The following is a 23584-nucleotide window of genomic DNA, read 5'->3' as shown; positions in this document are numbered from 1 at the left end:
GGAAGAAAGTCCATTCGTGGCGGGAGTTTTGATGGCGTCGCGCCCAAGTTATATCGCTGCAAGCAGACTCATCTAAAGAGAGTAAGGCCATCCGATGGCAAGGCAATTACTAAGAGGTAACGAAGCTAAAGGAGGAAGCCGCCTTTCTGGTTCGCCTACCCTGTGAATCGTTTTCTCACACACATTCCTGTGAGTGAGAAATACAGGGACAAAACAGCCGGGGCGGGCATATAATTCCAGCTCTTTTCCTACCTTCTCAGAGCAGGGCGGGGTTGGGGCTCCATTCCCTGGTCAAATAGAAAGAAAGAACGAGGGAAACTAATTAGGCTATCTCAAAGGTGCCGTTGGTAGTACTAGCCTCCCTCCCTCCGACGGCCCCACCTTGGCTAGGAGCGAAATTCTACCGTGGACGGGAGGAGCCGCCAACTGGAGCCTGAGCGAACCAAGAAAGGCAGAGAAAACAAAGTCGTCTCCTCCTCCTCATTTGGGCCGCCCTTGGAGCTGCAGCTGGTGAGCCGGGCGGGGAACGTCAGACTCACCTGGTCGGAGTCGCCAAGAGTTCGGCGCACCAGCCCGAGCGGCCGCAATTCCCGCCAAACCGCGAGCCTCCAGACATGGTCCCGCTGGCAAGAAGGCACAGAGGGGGCCCGCTTGGAGCCGCTTGCTTACAGCTCCTCCTCGGCCTCCTGGTGAGTGGGCACTGCTGGGAAAGTGGCGGGGGGGGGGGAAATGCACTTTCCGGAGGGAGTGGAGGCAGAAAGGATGGCAGGCTAAAAGCCCGTGAAGCCGTCGCTGGCCCACCCGGTACCTCGAGAGTTTTGCCCTCGCGTGGCAAAGACTTAAGTTTTGCGCCGGCGTGGCGTGTTTGCTTAGAGGAGCGCCTGTGTCGGGATGCGGCAGAGCGCCCTGACTCGGTGGGAAGTTTCTTTGGAGAGATCAAAGGCTTACGCCTGGCATACACTTGCTTTCTTTTCTTTTTTCTTTTCTTTTGCTTTTCTTAAGAAAACATCTTACACAGTTAAAAGGCAAAACCCTAAGCTTTGCTGGCTGAGGAATTCTGGGAGTTGAAGTCCACAAGTCATAAAAGGGCCAAGTTTGAAGACCCCCTGCCCTAAGACTTAACCTTTTCTTTGACTTCTCTTGCTTTCGCCCGCGCGTGCGCTCAGAAAAATGACGGGAGGGGAGGGGAGAAATCCGATAATTGAAATTGTGAAGAAGGGCAGCGAAAGTAAAGAGGCTTGGGGGGGAAGGTGTGTTTCGCCGTGCAGGTTAGGCAGCAAAATATGGCTGGTTTTAAAAAAAGGCATCGACTTTTAATTGGAAGTGAAGATCAAACTATACCAAGCGTTGAATTTGCTTTTAAAATAAGGTGGCTGTCTAAAGCTACTTTTCACTTCACCCTTCCGGAACAAAAGACGATAAATAAAAGTTTGTCCCTATTTTCCTTAACCTGATGCAGAGGTTGGAGGTGGATGGAAAGGCGAGTAGGACATTTTTAAAAGCATTTTACTTTAAGCAGCTTCTGAATCATGGGGAAGAAAGAATGCAAATAAGGAGAAGATAGAACCAAATACTACATATTTCATGTTCTGGAAGGGCGTCCACTTTTAGGTTGCATATAATTTTGAGAATGGTATTAACTTTTGCAGACTTTGCTGTACTATAGTTTGTTTTTTTGATTTGTCTGTTGGTCTCAGGAAATGTTTTTTCCTATTTGAAAACAACTATTTACTTGTTTATACCAATAAGATAGTTAATTTGCTTGCATATTCCTCTGCTGAGAAGAGAGCTGGCTTCTTATTTAATTGCTCTAGTTTGGAATATCTATTGCATATATATAGATATAGGTATAGATATTATATATATTATATATATATATAGATAGATAGATAGATAGATAGATAGATAGATGATAAATATATATAGATAGATAGATAGATAGATATTGCTTCCACCACTGTCTATTATTTGTAAGCATCTTTCAATAACCAATATTTTTTATTTAAATATGAAGAATGATGAAATATAAAAGAAGTGCAGTGTACTTCATATGTGAAGACTTGTGAAACAATTGTAATATTTAGGTGGTACTCTATTTTGGAAAAAATGAATTTAATACATACACACACCCCTTTATTCAAGATAGAATGGCTAATACTGATAAATTCAAGAAGTAAAATACTGCAGTTGTAATATTTAGGTGGTACTCTCTATTTTGGAAAAATGAATTTAATACATACATCCCTTTATTCAAGATAGAATGGCTAATACTGATAAATTCAAGAAGTAAAATATTGCAATCATAATGAGCTCAAATAGTAATGAATTTGAAAAAGTGACTGGTACATTTTACTTATATTTATTTTGAATAAGAAGCAGAACTTAAAAATATAAATCTATGTTTTGGATCAGTTATTGTCTCTCAACCCAGCTCATCAATCACAGAGCTGTGGAAGCATAAAAATCATCCAAGATAATAAAATGCTTTTTTCTTCTTTTTATGTTGATGTGCTTTCCTTTTGTAACCTTTAATATTCTTTGCTATTGATAACATTTTATATTATAAACAAAGTAATTGAGTTAATGGTATTAAATGAAATTGTGGCGTGCTCTTGAATTTAACATTCAATACTTGACAACATTCCAAGAATGTTAGTGAAACCTCTTTGTTCTAATTAATGAGAAATATATACTGTTTATATTAAACGCTACTGATAACTATGATTTGCTGACATTTGTGATTCGAGAAATAAATTTTACGCATCTCCAGGTAATGTTGAAAAACTAAGCAAAATTGGACCCTGATGGGACACCAAAAAATATCAGCGCAGAATTAGATTGTGAAGCAGGAAAAAAAATTATAGGCCAAAACAAAACCAGATGAAAGCAAGCTTTCCCCTGTTCTTCCCAACAAAATTGCACGGATGCTTTCATTAAGAAACTAGACTCAAAAGAGATTCTTCTTTAAAGAGTTTCGAAAGCAGGGAGCAAAGACCATCTCAAGGATAATATCATTTGAGGACATAACCTTTTAAGAAGGATTTAGATAAACAAATGGGTTTAGAGAATGACAAAAAAATAATCAAAAATGGGAAAGTAAAGTTATGTGAAGAAAGATTAAAGGAGTTGACATGTTTAGTTTTGAGCTGAGAAGATTGAGGAGAGATAGAACAACATTTTCAAATACCAGGAGGGATGTTATACAGAAAAGGTCAAAAGTCATTTTCTTTCATTCCAGAGTTTAGGACTAGGAATAATGAATTTAATATACAGAAAGTCATTCCTCTTGACTATTTAAAAAGCTTTCTATGATAAGGGCAATAGGACCAGTTAATCAGAAATAAATGCTCCCATTTATTGGGTGTATTTAAGTAGAGTGGACAAATAATCTGCTCAAGAAGCTTTTAGGAACAGACGCTTGGTCTTAGTGGTGAACATTCTCTTTTCCATTGCATTGAGTGGTTTATATGCAATTTGCATTTCTCCTTCTCCCAACCTTTATAATTTTATTATAATACAAAAGAACTTGATTGAAGGATTTGCTTTTAGTTAGTGCTGCATCTCCTGAATCCCTCCTTAGCATTGAGTGATTAATAAATGTTGAAGGAAAAAAAATGCATGAGGTACACTTCTTCCTATTGGAATAGAGAATAATATACAAATGTTTAACATTTTACTTTGTTTTAAAATATAATAGGCTATTAAAATCCGTGAGAATATTAAACTATACCTCACTGTATTTGAGTATGCTTTATAAACATGTGCTGTTCCAGTCAATATAGATCTCAACTCATTATGACCTCTTCAACATGCTGGGCAACAACTCTTAGTTGCCCAACAAAATGCTTGCTACTGTCTTGCTAGATGTGTTGGGGCTTCATGTCTACAATCCTATGTAGAGAAGACTAAAGTTAATTCATATGTGCCATAGATTCCACTTCAGCTAATGATTATATTGCCTCAGTTTAAACTTGTATGTCACTGTTTTTAGTCTCCTGAGGGTTGGTCTATTTTTAGAACAGCTTCTTAAAACATTAGTCCTGCCTTGGGCATAAAGTCAACTGGATGACCTTTGTCTCTCAGCTCTAGGAAGTGACAATCCACTTCTGAAAATGTTGCCAAGAAAATTGCAGGAACTTGTCCCCACAATCCTTAAAATCAAGACTGACACACATACAAAAGCATATTTTACAGACATATCTTTTTGGGGAAAAAAACAATTTTGATCTTTTCCCCACAAAAGTCAACACTTTTCAGTGGATTTGCTCAGTAATAACCCTTACTGCTTTCAGTTTTCTATCAACTATTGTTCTCTAGGAAATTCTAAATTTCTAATTCTAAGAGCATTTTATCATGGAAGGAATGTAGCTGGCCCTTATTTAACAACCATTTGTACTTGCGACAATGATGAAATGAGTGATAGTTGTGACTGGTTCTTATACTTACAGCTGTAACAGCATCCCCAAAGACATCTGATTGTGATTTGCAACTTTCTATGCCACCTTCTGACAAACTAAGTCAATGGAGAAGCTGGCAAGGAAGTCACAAGTCACAGTGACATAAACCCCCTCGCTTAATGATATGCATGGTCCTTGCTTAATGGCAACTGGGACTGCCAGAATTGCCATCACTAAACAATGTAGTCATGTGGATTTTTGACTTATGACCATGTTGCTTAACTGAGTTTCTGGTACCAATTAGTGTTATTAAGTGAGGACTACCTTATTATTGATGAGAGAGCTGTCTATAGCAGGGGTGTCAAACTCAATTTCATTGAGGGCCGCATCAGCATTACGGTTGCCCTCGGGGCTGGGTGGGTGTGGCCTGGGTGGGTGTGGCCTATTGGGTGGGCGTGGCTAGAGTGCGTATGGCCTACTGGGTGGGTGTAGCCAGCTCTACATCGTTCGCATCAAGGGTGCCTATGGGGGCCTGGGCACGAGTGGGACAGATCTGAGGGTCTCTGGCAGAAGGAGGGTCTCTGGACCAGGGCCAAGGCAGTGGGGGCCGTTCCCTCACTGTTTCCAGGATGGCTTCACGGGCCGCATGAAACCACTTCGAGGGCCGGATCTGGCCCCCGGGCCTTGTGTTTGACATGTCTGGTCTATAGTGACTGCAATTTACTTTGGAATAATAACCTTGCTTATATCCATCTTGTTAACAATATCTTTATAGGCACTCACAATAGAGTGACCTACCAGATCTAATTACTGTTTACTGTATTGATAATACTTCCAAGAAAGCATCTTGAGAAACTTCCCTGGAAACCCTGTTAAAGCATTATCTCTACTTTTATTCACTACAATTGGCATATTTCATTTAGAGTAGAGGTCACCAACCTTTTTATGCTGGCGGCGCAGAAGGAAAGGGAGCAGCTGGGAAATTTACATGTGTGTACATGTGTGCGTGTGGAAATGGGGCCGCATACACACACAGCGCTAGCGGCCCTGTTTGTGTAGCCATGCAGGTGCTAGCCCCTGCTGCTAGCCCCATGCACATGCGCAAAAGGACCGCACAACCTACACGGTGCTAGCGGCCCCCATTTGTGCAGTTCTGCAGGAGCTAGCTGTTGCCACTAGCTCCGTGCGCATGCACAAATGGGTCTGCGGACACTAGCGCGAGTGGGAGTGAGTGTATGTACACATTGGCCAGCTTGTCCTGTAGCCTGGTGGCCAGTGGACCACAGCCCAGTAGTGGGCCATGGCCCATAGGTTGGGGACCCCTGATTTAGAGCAACGGTTCTCAAACAGTTTGGTTTCTGGACCCTTTTACATTCTTAAAAAAGATTGCGAACCCTAAAGAGCTTTGGTTTATATGAGTTATATCAATATTTAGTATATTAGTAGTTAAAACATGAGTATTTTTAAAATATTTATGTATTTGACTTCATGGAGCCCATGGTCCCTAGACCACACTTTGAGAACCATTGATTTAGAGCAAATATGGATAACTTGCTACCTTCCACATACTGCTGAACTGCAATTCCTGGCATCCCTCTCCACTGGCCATTCCACTTCAGTTGCAACATTAACCTATGTGGTTTATCTTTTCTTGTTATTATTGCATCTAGGGTGGACATGAACAGGATTGTTAACTTGCAAAATGTTTAAATGATTAATGAACAAATTGGCTATAAGAGTTATTGCACCACATAGGAAGAAGACATCTAAACAAAAACTGTGGATTCTTAATATGTATTGTATTGCCAGTATTTGACAATACAACATTTAACAGTCTTTTTAATAAAGGCAAGGAAAAAGATTTTAGAGCAATAGGATCAATTTTTTTCTTCTGTTTGTAGCAATTGCCAGATTTTTTTTAAAAAACCCTGCTATGCTTATTATGAGATTTTGTTGAGCCTTTGATGCTCTTTTAAATATTTGTATTTCTCTTTTGTTGATTAGTTCTGCCTTATAAAATAAATTATATTTAAAATGGGGCATGATGGTGGTATGCTTGGTGCCATAATGTAGCTGAAGATGTCTGTAGGCTCTTTAACCCCAATCAATGTTTCCATTCAAATGAGTCATAGTATAGGCAAGGCTTCCCTAAAGTAAGGGGGAAAATTAATAACCGGTTCAAGTAATAACTGAGTATATTCTTCCAAATCTATTAAATAAGGCAGCCTTGCTGTTTTTTCCCCCTTGCATTGCGCCCTTTGATATGAGATGTGTTGCTTGAATATTGCCCGATTTCACCTGCTGGCCCAAACATACTGTACACAGTTATTTTGCTTGTAGTATGTTATCCTAAGTTAATTTCCCTATGAAGTCAGTGGCATGTCATTGTGATATGGTTTGTAGTCCCTAGTAAATGTGCACAGATTAATTGATGGAAATTATGGAAACACAGTTTTATACAACTACTTGTGCAGATAATGATGGTTTATAAAATTTATAAAATTTCTGTACCTTCATGTATTATAGCAGTATTACTAAACTTTGAAAGGATTCACATAGCCATTCAAATGTTTTGAAAGAATAGGTGTGGGGTAAGGGTATCATGGAGTCCTATTAATTTGTTCTGCCTTTACAACTGACACATTGCAATTTTTGCTTGTAATATCTCCTGATGCTTTCTGCATTGTTGGGTCTTTGGTTGTAGTCAAAATCTGGGTTTATATATCTAAGATGGCATCTTGTTCCTTTATGTTGCCTCTTATTTTGTTACATGCTGAAATTTAGATTTAGATTTAGATTTTATTAGATTTATATACCGCCCTTTCCCGAAGGACTCAGGGCGGTTTACAGGGATTTTAAAATCACATCAATATAAAATACAAAGTTAAAAGAGAATTAAAAGATTAAATTATCCCTGAAAATAAAACCCCAGTTAAAATTCTCAGCCTGGGTCAGAGAGCTCAAAGAGCCAAGTCTTCAGGTCCCGGTGGAATGAGCGTAGGTCAGGGGCAGTCCTGAGCTCCATGGGCAGCTGGTTCCAGAGGGCAGGCGCACCCACGGAAAAGGCCCTCTCCCTGGGTGTTATCCGCCGGCAATCTTTTATCGGCGGCACCCTGAGAAGACCCTCCCTCTGCGAGCGCACTGGACGAAGGGAACTTGATGCTGGCAGCAGGTGTTCCCTCAAATATCCCGGACCCAAGCCATTTAGGGCTTTATAGGTCATCACCAGCACTTTGAATCTCACCCGGAGAGCAACCGGAAGCCAATGCAGCTCACGGAGTAGAGGTGTTACATGGGAGTATCGGGAGACCCCCATCACAACTCGCGCGGCCGCATTCTGCACCAGTTGTAGTCTCCGAATGGTCCTCAAGGGCAGCCCCATGTAGAGAGCATTGCAGTAGTCTAAATGGGAGGTCACGAGCGCATGAGTGACTGCGCATAGGGCATCTCGGTCCAGGTAGGGTCGCAATACATAAAGGTTTCATGTATTGATTTCAACATAGAAAGGATGTTTTTCCTAATCTTCATCCATATTCTCTTGATAATGTATTAAGTTAAGGATTTTAAAATCAAATGTTAAAAATAGTTTTTGTAGCTAAATGTGTGACATCATGTGTTGCAGATAGTCTTATAGTGGAAATTATAGTGGAACCAGATATGTTTTAACTTTCTATGCCTGGTGATGTATCATGTATCAGATTCTTTTATATGGAAAAAAGACTAGATTTCCTCTTGCTTATAACTGAATGCTTCAATTCATGTTTACTATTTGATTTAGCAAATTGCAGCAGGGATGTGTAAGGCTACATTTATTTTCATTACTTATAGTTCTGCAATACAAATATAATTGAAGTATAATACTGATTCTTTTGTCCCCATCTAGGTATTATGTTTATCCTGTGAAGCTTCCAAAAAGGTTACCTTAAATGTGCCTCCAAAACTAAACCCAGACACACTAATTGGCCAAGGTGAGAAAACAGCATGTTTCTTAAATATTATAATTTGAATCTAATATCTGTGGTTATTTTTGTCTTCCTCATCCCAATAATTTTTCTTGAAGTAAACCATATTGTATTTAAAAGAGAATTTTCCTAATTAAAGAGTATTGGAATATTAAATATGCATACTGAAGAATGAGTCTTGCATACACAGCAAGGTTTTAGATTTTAAATTTAAAAATACACTAATGAGCAGACCAAATGTCAGCTTGGGAGAAAGTGTACTAAAATTACAATTTTTAAGTGAAATAAATGGAACTAGCTATTTATTTTCTTCCTTCTACCTTTGCATATATTTGGATTACCAACAACCATTTTCTTTTCTTTTCTTTTCTTTTCTTTTCTTTATTTTCAATTAATTTGCTGCATTCAGTGTCTCAACAATGTCTAACCAGGTGATATGAATTCAAGATTTATTATTTATTTAAGCCAAGCTAAATAGGTGAACATAAACATTTAAAACTGGATCCCTTTAAGTTGCTTCCTTTTATGTCTGTCTGTTTATCTCTGGACAAATGTTTTATGTTTATGATATGATTTCCAATCCCATCTTCCTACTCTTTTCAAGGTCTGAGTGCCAATACATTTAAAATATAAAAGCCAGAGTTGTACAGATTGCTGATTGTATTGTATGATATCATATCAGAAAATTGGAATTTTATGCATTCCTAAGTGTTTTTTCTTACTTGCTTGAAATTTTACATGGTTTCATTTAAAAAATTGAAATCTTGTGACATTTGGCCAGTTTATTTAATTTTGTATTTTCACATATATTTTCTATGGGGATTATTGCAGAGTTTTGCTATTCTCCAATTTATCTAATGCACTTATGTATAAATGTAAATTTTTAGGGTATATACATGTATCTTTATGTGGATGATATTGGGAACGATTCTTTACGACTTTCCTTTTGTCTTTTTATTAGTAAATCTGAATGGGTATCTTAGAACTCCTCACCTGATCAGTACAAGTGACCCTGATTTTATAGTTCTGGAAGATGGTTCTATATTTACATCAAATTCAGTTTCTTTGTCTTCTGGAAAGAAAACATTCACCATATTGCTCAAGAACTTGCAAAATAATCAGCAAAAGCAAATCCATGTCAACTTGCTGTCACATTCCCCAAAGGTAAGTGGCCTATAACTAGTGTTATGAAAGTTAATTGACTGTAACTAATTATAAGAAAATACTGATTATTTTGCTAGGCTATCCTTATTCATATGTAAATCAACTCTTCCAAACCTGGTAACTTCTAGATTAATCAATCAACATAACCAGTCCCTGGAGGGCATGGAACATAATGTGGAAATTTGAAGTAGTCAAAATGCTTGGCATCAGAACTTCTAGGAATTTTGACTAATGAAACGCAATGAGAGCAAAGAAACCTTCGCTTGACTATAGACATGAGGTTCCTTCTGGGATCTTGGTTATGTCTGAATATTAAATGTATAATGTATTTAAAAGCACATTAAATAAAGAATAATAATAGAGAGACAAAACTATGTGGCTTCTTCTGACAGCCTTGCAGTTCCTAAAAGATGTTGTTAGCATATGTAGTTCTAACAGAAGCTTTTAGCACCCCTTTAGCTATAGATGAATGATAAATTTTTAGTTTATCCTGTTAGCATTGTGTCAAAGAAAGAATGATGCTAGTAAAGACATTCCATGGAAAAAAGGTATGTTTGGGCCACTGAAAAATATAAGAAAGGAAGTCAGCTGAAAATACTAGAATAAATTATATATTTTAGAAATACATTGCTTCTTTGTATATTTTTTGAACTTAGACACACAAAACAGGAGAGAAAGTTCTTAGACGCAGTAAACGAAGATGGGCTCCTGTACCAACCACTATAATGGAAAATTCACTGGGACCTTTCCCAATGCAAATTCAGCAGGTAAGTTAATAAACTTCCTTCTCCTATTTTAAGTAGGAATATGTATTATTAGCAACTTGTATGCAATACAGTTAGTCTCATGTGTAGTCACTTACACAAATATTAGTAATACTTGCTCATCTTGCTTAAAGGGCAAATTATATAAAAAAGGTGTACAGAGTGTTGCCTGATATAACTTACTCACTTTGTTATTCAAGTTGTTTCAAAGTTAACCACATATGATACAAATCTAGTTTTTATTTTCCTTTTTTATTTTGGTGCCACCTTTATAAAAGACTGATATATCCAAAATCTAGTGAAAGAATAAAATTACAGATTTGCTTACCATTCTATTTCCATTTAAAATTTGGTAAATAAACTCCACTTTTGAGGAAATGCATTTTTTTCAAGAATTATGATTCCTTGTTTCATGTGTCCTAGTTAAGTAAATATTAGTATATATACCGACAGACTTCATCTCTTTGTTCAAACACTGAAATTGAACAGCAAAATAATATAAATTGTTTCTGCAGTTTCAAATGTGATTAGTTGCTATAAATGTAGTGCCTACTGAGATTTCTAAGAGCTTCTGTAAGAGATTGATTTTTTAGATTATTTTCCTATTGAAGATATGTGGTAAACATCTACTCTGACATAGCTCTCAAACACAGTAAGGGAAAGTTGAGTAGCAAAACTAGTTTGCTTGTAAACCTTCCAAATGCACATCAATGTTTATAATATATAAAAAATAGCTTATATTAAGCTATTTATATTTAATATAATATTGATAAAAATGCTAAGTACATTTAATTATTTTATTATATGAAAAAGTTTATACTAAAATTATATTATTTTTATTATTTACAAGTACTGAAAAAGGAATAGAAAAAATTACTATATATGGAAAAATAGGAAAATTATAAGTATTTTATCTCTAACTATATCCCCTTCTCTGTGCACCAACTATTTGCAGTGTATATGAATATTTTAAATTTCCTTAAAACCATATTAAGTGTTTATATTTGCCTTCTTAGTGTACATCAAAGCAAACAATATATAATTAATACATGTATCCATAATGTCCCCTTCATGGATTACTGCCTTGTCGTGGCGAAGGGGCTTCTGTAATTCAATGAAGCTATGAGCTATGCCGTGCAGGGCCACCCAAGACGAACAGGTCATAGCAGAGAGTTCTGACAAAACGTAATCCACTGGAAAGGGAAATGGCAACCCACTCCAGTATCTTTGCCATGAAAACCCCATGGTCAGTACCAAAAGGCAAAAAGATATGATGCCGGAAGATGAGCCCCTCAGGTCGGAAGGCATCCAATATGCTACTGGGGAAGAGCAGAGGGCTAGTACTAGTAGCGCCAGAAAGAATGAAGCGACTGGGCCAAAGCCGAAAGGATGCTCAGCTGTGGATGTATGTGGTGGTGAAAGAAAAGTCTGATGCTGTAAAGATTTATTCTCCATAGGAACCTGGAATGTAAGATCCATGAATCAAGGAAAACTGGACGTGGTCAAACAAGAGATGACAAGACTGAACATTGACATCTTAGGAATTAGCGAACTAAAATGGACAGGAATGGGTGAATTTAATTCAGATGACCATTAGGTATACTACTGCGGGGCAAGAATCCCTCAGAAGAAATGGAGTAGCCTTCATAGTCAACAAAAGAGTAGGAAAAGCAATACTGGGATGCAATCCCCAAAATGACAGAATGATCTCAGTTCGAATCCAAGGCAAACCATTCAATATCACAGTAGTCCAAGTCTATGCCCTAATCACCAGTGCTGAAGAGGATGAAATTGATCGGTTCTATGAAGCTCTACAGCACCTTATAGAACTAACACCAAAAAATGATGTCCTTATCATCATAGGGGATTGGAATGCTAAAGTAGGAAGCCAAAAGATAACTGGAATAACAGGCAAGTTTGGCCTTGGAGTACAAAATGAAGCAGGGCACAGGCTGACAGAATTTTGTCAAGAGAATATGATGGTCATAGCAAACACTTTTTCAACAACCTAAGAGATGGCTCTACACATGGACATCACCAGACGGTCAACACAGAAATCAGATTGACTATGTGCTCTGCAGCCAAGGATGGAGAAGCTCTATACATTCGGTAAAAACATGACCAGGAACTGACTGTGGCTCACACCATAAGTTTCTCGTTGCAAAATTTAGGCTTAAACTGAAGAAAGTAGGGAAAAGCACTAGGCCACTCAGGTATGAACTAAATCATATCCCTGATGAATATACAGTAGAGGTGACAAATAGATGTAAGGAATTAGATCTGATAGACAGACTGCCTGAAGAACTATGAACGGAGGTTTGCAACATTGTACAAGTGGTAGCAACTAAAACCATCCCAAAGAAAAAGAAATGCAAGAAAGCAAAATGGCTGTCTGAGGAAGCTTTGCAAATAGCTGAGGAAAGGAGGGAAGCGAAAGGCAAGGGAGAAAAAGAAAGATACACCCAATTGAATGCAGAATTCCAGAGAATAGCTAAAAGAGATGAGAATGCCTTCTTAAATGAACAATGCAAAGAAATAGAAGAAAACAATAGAATAGGGAGGACCAGAGATCTCTCTAAGAAAATTGGAGAGATGAAGGGAATATTTCATGCAAAAATGGGCATGATAAATGGCAGGGACCTAACAGAGGCAGAAGAGATTAAGAAGAGGTGGCAAAATTACACAGAAGAACTATACAAGAACGAGCTTAACATCCCTGATAACCACAATGAGGTGGTCACTGACCTCGAGCCAGACATCCTAGAATGTGAAGTGAAGTGGGCCTTAGGAAAGCTGAACAACAACAAAGCTAGTGGAGGTGACAGTATTCCAGCTGAGGTATTGAAAATCTTAAAAGCCGATGTAGTAAAAGTGCTACACTCAATTTGCCAGCAAATTTGGAAAACTCAGCAGTGGCCTCAGTATTGGAAAAGATCAGTTTACATTCCAATTCCAAAGAAAGGCAGTGCCAAAGAATGTTCAAACTATTGCACCATTGCACTCATTTCACATACTAGTAAAGTTATGCTTAAAATCCTACAAGCTAGACTCCAGCAGTATGTGGATCGAGAACTACCAGAAGTACAGGCAGGATTTCGAAGAGGCAGAGGAACTAGAGATCAAATTGCCAACATACACTGGATCATGGGTAAAGTTGGGGAGTTCCAGAAAAACATCTACTTCTGCTTCATTGACTATGCTAAAGCCTTTGATTGTGTGGATCACAACAAATTGTGGCAAGTTCTTGAAGAGATGGGAGAACCAAATAATCTTATCTGTCTCTTGAGAAACCTATATGCGGGTCAAGAAGCAACAGTGAGAACTGGACACGGAACCACTGATTGGTTCAAAATTGGGAAAGGAGTCCGGCAAGGCTGTATACTGTCGCCCTACCTATTTAACTTCACATCATGAGAAAGGCAGGGCTAGATGAATCAAAAGTTGGAATTAAGATTGCCGGGAGAAATATCAATAACCTAAGATATGCAGATGATACCACTCTAATGGCAGAAAGTGAAGAGGAACTAAAGAGCCTCTTGATGCGGGTGAAGAAGGAGAGTGCAAAAGTTGGCTTGAAACTCAACATTAAGAAAACGAAGATCATGGCATCCAGCCCTCTCAATTCCTGGCAAATAGATGGGGAAGAAATGGAGGTAGTGACAGATTAAAAGACACTTGCTCCTGAGGAGGAAAGCCATGGCAAATCTAAACAGCACACCAAAAAGCAGAGACATCCCTGCCAACAAAAGTGTGTACTTTCAAGGCTGTGGTTTTCCCAGTTGCAATGTATGGCAGTGAAAGTTGGACCATAAGAAAGGCTGAGCGCCAAAGAATTGAGGCCTTTGAACTCTGGTACTGGAGAAGTCTCCTGCGAGTCCCTTGGACTGCAAGGCGTTGAAACCGGTCAGTCTTAGAGGAGATCAACCCTGACTGCTTTTTAGAAGGCCAGATCCTGAAGTTGAAACTCAAATACTTTGGCCACCTAATGAGAAGGAAGGACTCGCTGGAAAAGAGCCTAATGCTGGGAAAGATTGAGGACAATAGAAGAAGGGGACGACAGAGAATGAGGTGGCTGGATGGAGTCACTGAAGCAGTAAGTGTGAGCTTAAATGGAGTCCAGAAGATGGTAGAGGACAGGAAGGCCTGGAGGAACGTTGTCCATGGGGTTGCGATGGGTCGGACATGACTTCTCAATTAACAACAATCCATAATGTAGTCCTTTAGATTCTAAATTCCAACTCCTATCCACTTTAACTGCTATCTGAAGCAATGAGAAACAGGGTGTTATGATCCAGCAACCTCTGAGGATTATGTTATCATCTTTTGGCATATATACTGAATACTTTTTAAATATTTAGATATTTTCTAAGGATGAGAGGATTGTTTTACTTCACTTCTGGATATAGGATATGATTATATTTTTCTTTCACCCCTCCTTTTTTTTCTTTATAGCTATCTTCTGATTCAGCTCAAAACTACAACATTACCTATTCCATTAGTGGTCCTGGTGTGGATCAGCCACCTTTGAATTATTTTTACATTGAAAAAGAAACAGGAAATCTCTTTGTTACTTGCCCAATAGATCGGGAGGAGTACGCAGAATTTCAGGTAAGAGTCATAATTTTCTAAACTATAGGTTTGTCCTCAGTTTATGACAGCAATTGGGACTAGTTAATTGATGTGGTTATAAATTGCAATATCATGTGGCCACGTCACTTAACTATGGCAATTCCAATAGCAGTTCTGCTTGCTATTGTTAAGTGCATCACAATGGGTATTTAAGCAAGAATGTCACATGGTTACCAATTACGATTTCCCCATTTATCCTGCAAAAAAAGGTCACAGTGACTGCTGGATGCTCCAATTTCATAATTACAAGCTGAGCACCTGGATCACGATCACATGATTGTGCAGACACCACAAAAGTTGGAATGCTGAGAAGTGGTCTTAAATACTACTTGTTCAAGTTGCTAATAATTAGAAGAAAATCAAAATTTAGATTTTATGAAACTCAGTAAAGCAGTTTCATCTCTTGGAGATCCATATAAAGTTAATCTTACTAGTACATTTCAAACTTGGCTGCTAAGCTATTATTACTTCTCCACCCTTATTGCATTTGCTGATTGCCATTCAGCAGCTCTGATTAAGATCCCTTGATCTCTGTTGGGAAGGGAGGGCCCTTGGGAATATCTGTTGGGCCACTGTAGGAATTATTCAGGCTACCTGATGGATAGCATCATTCAAATATGCTCTCATGATTCAGCTAGTGACTCCTGAGAAAGTAAATAGGGTTCTCTTTTGCTGTCAGCTCAGCTGCCAGTGTCTTGAATCAGAGTTCTTCTTGCATCATAAAAGTGATCAGGGAGGTGACGTGCATTTGGTCCGAGCTGAGGTGTTGGCATCCTTGATGGGGTGGTATCTCCTCCTTTGAAAAAAATGGTGTTGCATGTCCTCCTCAAGAAGCTGTCCTTGGATTTAGTGGCTTTCAATAACTACCATCCAAACTCCAGCCTTCTAATTCTGGGGAAGGTTGTTGAGAAGGTGGTTGTCCTTAAATTGATGAGTATTCTGGAGGAAGCAGATTATACCTATTTCAGTGAGGTTGCAGGCTGGGATTTAATAATGAGACAGATTTGGTTGCATTGTAGATGTCCTCTGGCAGAGCCAAGATGGGGATGGTACATGTGTGTCTGTGCTTCTTGATCTCTCAGTGACTTTTGTTATCATTTGCATTATGTCCTTCTGAACTGACTTCATGACTTGGTGATGGGGGCAAAGTGTTATGATGGTTCTCTTCCTTTCTGGATAATTTGATCTGACAAGGTTGGTGCACTCTGGAGTCCTTCAATGAAACTATGCCATTTAAGCTATGTCAGACATTCCTCTTCTCTGTCATAGAGTCTACACTCTGGAATGAAGCCCCCCCCTTTGCCCCAAAATCCGGATGCTTCATACCTATTGATGTTTCATAAGGTGGTGAAGACCTAGCTTTTCATCCAGGCTTTTGGCTAGGATGGTTGAAGTCCCTTCTTAGCAATCTGTAATGATGTCATTGTTGCACACTTTTGTTATCTTTTGTTTTTTTTGTCTTATTGTATAGCTTTAGTTTGTGAACTGTCCAGAGTTACTGGAAGTCTGATGGCATACAAATTAAATATGTAAATCAATAAATACTAATGTGCAAGGAATGTAATAGCATATGATGTTAATTGTTAAAATAGATTAGCAAAAAAAAATCAACTCTGCATAGATAGCAAATTAAAATATTTTCTTTTTTACAGATAATTTGCTATGCAAAGACATTAGATGGCTACACACCAGAGATTCCACTTGTACATTTAATCCGAATTGAGGATGATAATGATAATCCCCCAATTTTTAATCCTGATACAGTTACTTTCAGTATTTTAGAGAATAGCAAATCTGGTAAGCGTATACATAATTGAAAACATTTTAGTTTTATATTGTTAACAATCCCTTGTTGGGACTGCAGTTTAATGGATAAGATTCAGCCGTTAAAAGAGTGAATACCGTATGTCTCCAAAAGTAAGGCCTGCCCCGAAAATAAGCCCTAGCTTGATTTTTGAGGATGGACCTAATATAATCCCTACCTCAAAAATAAGCCCTAGCTCTGTGAGGCGCATGCCTAAAAATCAAGCTAGGGTGGGTTTGGGGGGTTGGAGCTTACCTTTGCAGTCAGGCCTCCCTTGGATTGACACTTGCCTCGCCGGCTCACTTCTTCTGTGGCTGAAAGAGCAATATCATTCTGCAACTGAGAATGGAGCTTCGGCCTGCATTTTGTAGTCAGAGGCCTTTTCGGAAGGCCTCTGCAGCTGAGAACTGTGCCTTCCAGAAGGGCCTCTGACTGCAAAATGCAGGCTGGAGCTCCATTCTCAGCTGCAGAATGAAGCTGCTCCTTCAGCCACAGAAGAAGTGGGCCGGCGAGGCAAGTGTCAATCCAAGGGAGGCCTGGCTGCAATGGTAAGCTCCAACCCCCCAAACCCACCCTAGCTTGATTTTATAAATATTAAAGATAGTGGATTCTTCTTGGAAGGAACGTGGGAAGAGTTTTCGGTTTAGTGCTGCTGCTTTGGTTTAAATCTGAGTGATAGCATGTTTTCTACAAAGATGTGATTCATTCTACAAAATTTTTCTCTTTGTTTTGCAGTTTTCTAGTTAGAACATGAAAGTTTGTTTCGAGCATTGCATTTTAATGTGAACAGTGAGATCAAACTTATTAATTTGCTGAATATTTTATTTTTTTTATTTTTAAGCATCCACTGTAATATTGTAGTGAAACTGACAGTCAGAAATGGATATAACCTGAATAAACACTTTCCACAAAATTCTTTTAGTGGTTTTAAATTTAAGTGTTGTTGATAAAAAAAGACCAATTTCATTCAGTATGATAAATCACAGCTTTAGTGAAACAAGCAAGGATGGATTGTAGAAATATCTATGATAAATTGTAGAAATTTGTATGGAAAGAGGGCAGTTTAAAGGCAACTAGAAATGTCTTTATTGCATTAATTTAAGTATTGGTTAATATGTGGCATACATACAATACTATTTGGAAGCTAGTTCTCTAATAATAGTGCAAGAAGCATATTATAGTAGACCACTGCATTGTTTTTTCATGCAGGAACCTTCATTGGGCAAATGACTGCAACAGACATAGATGAACCCGGCACTCTGCACACTAAACTGAAATACAGAATTGTGGGACAGACTCCTCCTTCATCTCGGGGTGGCTTTTTATTTACTGTACATGCAGATTCTGGTGATATTTCTTTGCATACCCCATCCTTGGATAGAGAGGTAATTTTTTTCCTGAAACCTAATGTTGTTCTTTACCTTTGCAACTTTCAGAGACAACTTTTAAAGAGTGTTTGGCACCTAGAATCCTGCCGTTAAACTATAGAACTGAACTGGTTTTAAGGAATGTACAGTTTCTTTGTAACAAAAGTTTTATTGATCATGGAGCCAATTTGAAGCACAAAATTCTTGAGCATGCTGCAGATTTGATTGATGATGCTAACAAAATTGGATTCATGTCTTTTAACTTGACCGAAAGATGGTAGATAAAATATTCATATATGAAATATAGTCAAGGGCACATGCAAATTCTCTGGGCTGCACTTTCAAAGAGACTATGGGAAGGAATGGAAGCTTGGAAATGGATTGGTAAGTCAGTTGCTAGCCAGGGACATAGAACTGGAAGAAGAAATGCCCAGTAGAAAGTGGTTTGAGGAAGAAGATTGTAATTAGCCATATTGACAGCTTATACTTTTCAGATAATTACAGTGTTAAAAGAGGACCTTTCCTTCTGGGTGTTGTAAGGTTATTCATTCCACAGAGTGAATAGACGAAGAGCATGCCAATTAATAATACATTGGTAAAAGCTTTTTTCTTTTCTTTTTTCTGCCATACTAACATTTAGTTAGATATATTTTAAACAGATTTCTGGATCACAGAAATTGTCAGCAGTATATAATTGGCAGTGCAGCAATATATAAAAATTATTGCAGCCTTCCTCAACTTGACTTCTTCTACCTGGTTTGCTAAGATTTACCAGGACTGACATAATGTTAAAAATCTGCATATTGGACTCAGCATACTCGTCTGTAACCATCTGTGAATTTTAAAATCTATGAAAGACTGTTTCTCCTTGTGTGGGATATACAAGCAGCAGCCAACCTCCCACAAAATTTCAATTATACGGAAGAATGGCAACCTGAAAAAGATGAACATGAAGGGAAGATGAGGGGTGGGGTTGGCAGGAAACTAGAAAAAGTGCTAGTATTCTGGAAAACATAGAAACTGTAGTACTTTTTCTTTCATAGAACATGAAGAAAAAGCAAATATTTCTTCTTCCACTTTTTCTGCACATACAGGACAGATGTATCAGTCAGGGAGAAGTTCTTCATTAGGGAAATAAATTTATGGAACTCTGCATCATTGACCTGAAAAATGTTTTAATTTATATAATGTTTTATAAGTTATTTTTATATAATTATATAAATTATATAATTTATAATTTATATGTTATAAAATTATAATATAACTTTAATAGTCACATTTTAAAAAATCCTCATGATTCATTTCTCTGTGTTTATAAATTATATGTAATTTATTTCATTTTTAAGAATGAATAAACAATACTGACGTCTACAATGCTCTCTTTCAGAAAATAGATAGATACACAGTATTAATGGAAGCAAGAGATATGGGAGGTCAGAGTTTTGGTTTATGCAACACTGGAACAGTTATAATTGAAGTTGGTGATGCAAATGATCACGCACCGATGTGCGAACATGGTGTGGTATGTCTGACTTTTTCAAGCTAATTTTGTTTTACTTTTGTCATCTGTTTTCAATTTTTATTGTGTGTTTGTGTATGTGTATATGTATGTATATATGTATATATATGTGTGTGTGTGCACATGTGTGTGTATATGTATATTGAATATATATTAATTATGAGTCTAAACCCTGCATGTTTTATTCTATTCCTATATATTTAGTCTAGTATAGAGAGTAAATAAAATAGCTTTGAAGAAGAGAGAGGATGTCCATTACCAAAGAGATGTGAAGGAAAACATACATTATGTCTGGCACATGTAGAAAGCAGACTGTATGCAAATATCTCAGACAGATATCTCCCTAATTTTCACAAGTATAAAACAGGGGGGGGAGCACAACCAGACTTACAATTTTATATCAGATTTATGAAGCCAAGAAATTAGTTCCATAGAGGAGTAAAGACTAGTTTAGATTGGCTATGATAACATGATCTTGCAAATCTGGTGTGTTCTCCCTCCCTTCTCTTTTGTATCAATGGGAATGTATTCTCTATACCAGGGGTGTCAAACTCAATTTCATTGAGGGCCGCATCAGCATTGAGGTTGCCCTCAAGGGGCCGGGTGGGTATGGCCAGGGTGGGCGTGGCCTACTAGGTGGGCATGGCTAGAGTGCGTATGGCCTACTGGGTGGGCATGGCCAGCTCTACATCGTTCGCATCAAGGGTGCCTATGGGGGCCTGGGCTGGAGTGGGACAGATCTGAGGGTCTCTGGCAGAAGGAGTGTCTCTGAGCCAGGGCCAAGGCAGTGTGGGCCGTTCCCTCACTGTTTCCAGGATGGCTTCGCGGGCCACATGAAACCACTTTGCGGGCCGGATCCGGCCCCCGGGCCTTGTGTTTGACATGTCTGCTCTATACCTAATAAGGGGATAGTGCAGCAGTGTTGTTTCATTTTGCTTTCTGTTTCCTAATTCCCTTGTACCTCCAATTTATTTTTGCCCCCAATAAACCTACAAGTTAACTTGTTTATTAAACCATGATTTCTGTCCTCCTCTTGGTTGCAGAGAAAACAAATGACCTCCCCCACAACCACTTCCATGTTTAGTTTGGAATGCCTTAACCTACAAATAATATATAACAAAACTAAAATTTGAGCACAGTAATAGAACTAATTAAAGGAACAGGAGAGTGTAGGAATTACTGGGGAGGGTTTGATTCTTGTCGATCACCTGGAAAAGTCTATAGTTTTTTTTTTTTGCAAGATTTCAGTAGTAATTTGTTCTGGTATTCTTCCTAGGTCTTAGAAAGAGTGAATGGTCCTGGGTCACCCACCTGCCTTTGTGCCTATGGCAGGACCAGAATTCATAGTCTTGATTTAGATATAGTCTTTATAATTATGTTCAAAAACAAATAGGGTGTTATATACCAATGCTATCTGGGATTACTGCATCTTGGAATAATAACATTGTTTTAAACTTTGCACAATGAAGTTAATCTATGAACATTTTGCTTATTTCAGTATGAAGTATTTATACCTGAAAACACAGTTAATGCAGAAGTCACAAAAATTAGTGTGATAGACAAAGATGTACGGGGAACTCCAGCCTGGATTGCTACTTTCAATATTAAAAAGGGAAATGAAGATGGTTCTTTTAAAATTGAAACAAACCGGGATTCAAACACTGGTACCTTATGTATTAAAAAGGTAATAAGGAAGAAGATTATGCAAAATGTTACAGGGTATATTTCCACTTTCATTTAGAGTTGTCTTAGGAGTTGCAGTCCTATTTTCCAGTACTGAAGGTGCCAGTGGTTTTCATGATACTTTAACACCGCTAACTCTGTAGTTGTATAGTTTTCCCTAAAAGTTACAATTTGCAATAATTTTTCAGCATTGAATTGTGTTTGCTGTATTGACGACATAGTTTTCTCACTACTTTTATTATAAAGCTGATAGTTTTTATTTTGTAAACATTTGAATACACTCTGTTTTTCTTTACGCTATTCCAATTTCATGGCTGAGTGCTTTATGCTAGACTTCCAATGCTATGGCTCTATCATTTTCATTACATAGAACTATGCCCAAGAGGAAATAGGAGCAGGTTTGCAAAAATGCAAAGAAATAATAAGAAAACAAACCTGTATTTGCATGGCAGCCATTGAATTTGACTGGAGAAAAGGAGTCTTAAATGGCACCCTCTTTATGCTATCCTGTTTTGCTACTTGTTTTATCCTGAGCATTAAAGATACCCAACTTTCCTCTTATTTATTTATTTATTTATTTATTTATTTATTTATTTATTTATTTATTTTATTTTAATTCCATTTATATCCCGCCCTTCTCCGCAGACTCAGGGCGGCTTACAAGCTTAGCAGTTTCTGCATACTTCTTGGGGCCAAATAAAAATATTCTTATTGATGAAATGTTCTTATTATTATAAAACAATCAAAATGTAAAACACACAAAAAAGATAGAATCAGAAGCATTTAAGCTTTTTATTTAAACTCTCAGTGCCTCAGTGACTAGGGTGATGGTGTAAGAGTCATTTTGCATGGGCCTGATCTGAAAATTATTCATTAAAGTCAAATGAGATCAGGATACTTAAATAGTTAATGGCATTCTAAATTAGCACTGTTAGAGATTCTTCTGAGTTTGTTGTATTAATGGAAGCATGGAAAAGGACGTTCTTTCTTCAACAGAATTTATAATCAGCAAAAAGAAAGGAGAGAGGTAGATTTGATTTTGCTTCCTGTCTTTCCAAAACCTCAAATTGTTGCTAAATAGGAAATCTGTTTTTTTTAATGTTGGTTTGTACTTCATGATTATAACTTAGAATGGAACTCTACTAATTTGTAGCAAATCTTGCAATACATTTTCTAGGGTCTGGACTATGAAAAAACCAAGGAGAGAAGATTAGAAATTGTTGTGAATAATGAAGTACCTTACGTTATGGCACCAAATTCAGGACCAATTTCTACAAGTACATGTGTTGTTGTTGTTAAAGTACGAGATGTGGATGAAGGGCCTGAATTCAATCCTAAAATATATATTTTGGATATAAAAGAATGTTTGAAAGCTGGAACAGTGGTTGGCCATTACTCTGCAAGTGATCCAGAGACCGGAAATAGTGAAGAAATACGGTATTGTGCTCTGTTGCTTAATTCACTTTCTTGTCCTTTTTGTTATGGACAAATTTGGCTGTGATGGTATTATAGGTGTAGAGTAGAGACTGGCAAGTTTCTGATGCAGCTGGAGGACTGGAAGGATTGCTGGAAAGCTAATGAGATTACAGGAAGTGGCAGAGGCAATTGGGTGTGTGTTGAGTGAAAATGGAAGTAGCAAACTTTGAACAGACCAACTGCTTCCATTTTCATCCTTCAAATCTTCTAACAACCTTCCATGATCCAAAATTCAGCTTGGGATAGGGGAGGGGGATTGAAAGAAAGTTTAAAAGTTAAAAGGAGAATTTTCCTTCCAGAGCAGGATGATGGAGGTTAGTGGTATCAAAATGGTATGCATGATTGGATGATTGAAACCTTGACTCCCCCAAACCTTAAAAACAAACAAACAGAAATTTGGCTTTTGGTTGCACAAATATGGTATGTGGGGATTAGGGTGCCCTTAAAACCCTGAATTAAAAACCTCATTTTCAGATAAGGATGTTATTCCATCCTCATCCTACTGGTGAGATTATCTACCGTATTTTTCGGACCATAAGACGCACTTTTTTTCCCAAAAGTGGGGGGGGAAACGAGGGTGCGTCTTATGGTCCGAAGGTGATCCGTATGGCCAGCCCCAACCTCTGCAAGTGGAGCACGAATCGGCACGTGCTGAGAAACGCCGATCTCACGCTCTTGCACTCTCCCTCACTCGGTTTCAGCTTTTCTTGCTACAAGAGAAAGCAGGCTGAAATGGAGTGAGGCAGATTGCCAGGAATGCGAATCGGCTGATCTCGCGCTGCTGCAATCTGCCTCGTTTCAGCCTGCTTTCTCTTTTAG

The 23584-nt window shown here is 38.2% G+C and overlaps 1 protein-coding gene across 2 annotated transcripts in view; it reads left to right on the top strand.

The window, feature by feature from the left end:
- The first annotated feature begins 396 nt into the window (after positions 1-396).
- LOC308664876 (desmocollin-2-like) overlaps positions 397-23584 on the top strand; it is a 36295-nt gene continuing 13107 nt past the window's right edge. For both annotated transcript variants that reach the window (XM_081322418.1, XM_081322419.1), the window contains exons 1-10: positions 397-689; positions 8281-8365; positions 9321-9523; positions 10180-10290; positions 14740-14895; positions 16569-16713; positions 17930-18105; positions 19475-19609; positions 21105-21290; positions 22467-22726. In XM_081322418.1, the coding sequence (XP_081178544.1) occupies positions 615-689; positions 8281-8365; positions 9321-9523; positions 10180-10290; positions 14740-14895; positions 16569-16713; positions 17930-18105; positions 19475-19609; positions 21105-21290; positions 22467-22726 (1532 nt within the window). In that variant the 5' untranslated portion in view covers positions 397-614. The remainder of the gene's footprint in view (positions 690-8280; positions 8366-9320; positions 9524-10179; positions 10291-14739; positions 14896-16568; positions 16714-17929; positions 18106-19474; positions 19610-21104; positions 21291-22466; positions 22727-23584) is intronic.

This window comes from Vipera berus, assembly GCF_964194415.1.
Source record: "Vipera berus genome assembly, chromosome: 3".
Taxonomy (NCBI): domain Eukaryota; kingdom Metazoa; phylum Chordata; class Lepidosauria; order Squamata; family Viperidae; genus Vipera; species Vipera berus.
The sequence above is the reverse complement of the archived record's forward strand: the minus strand, read 5'-3'. Positions and strand labels throughout refer to the sequence as shown.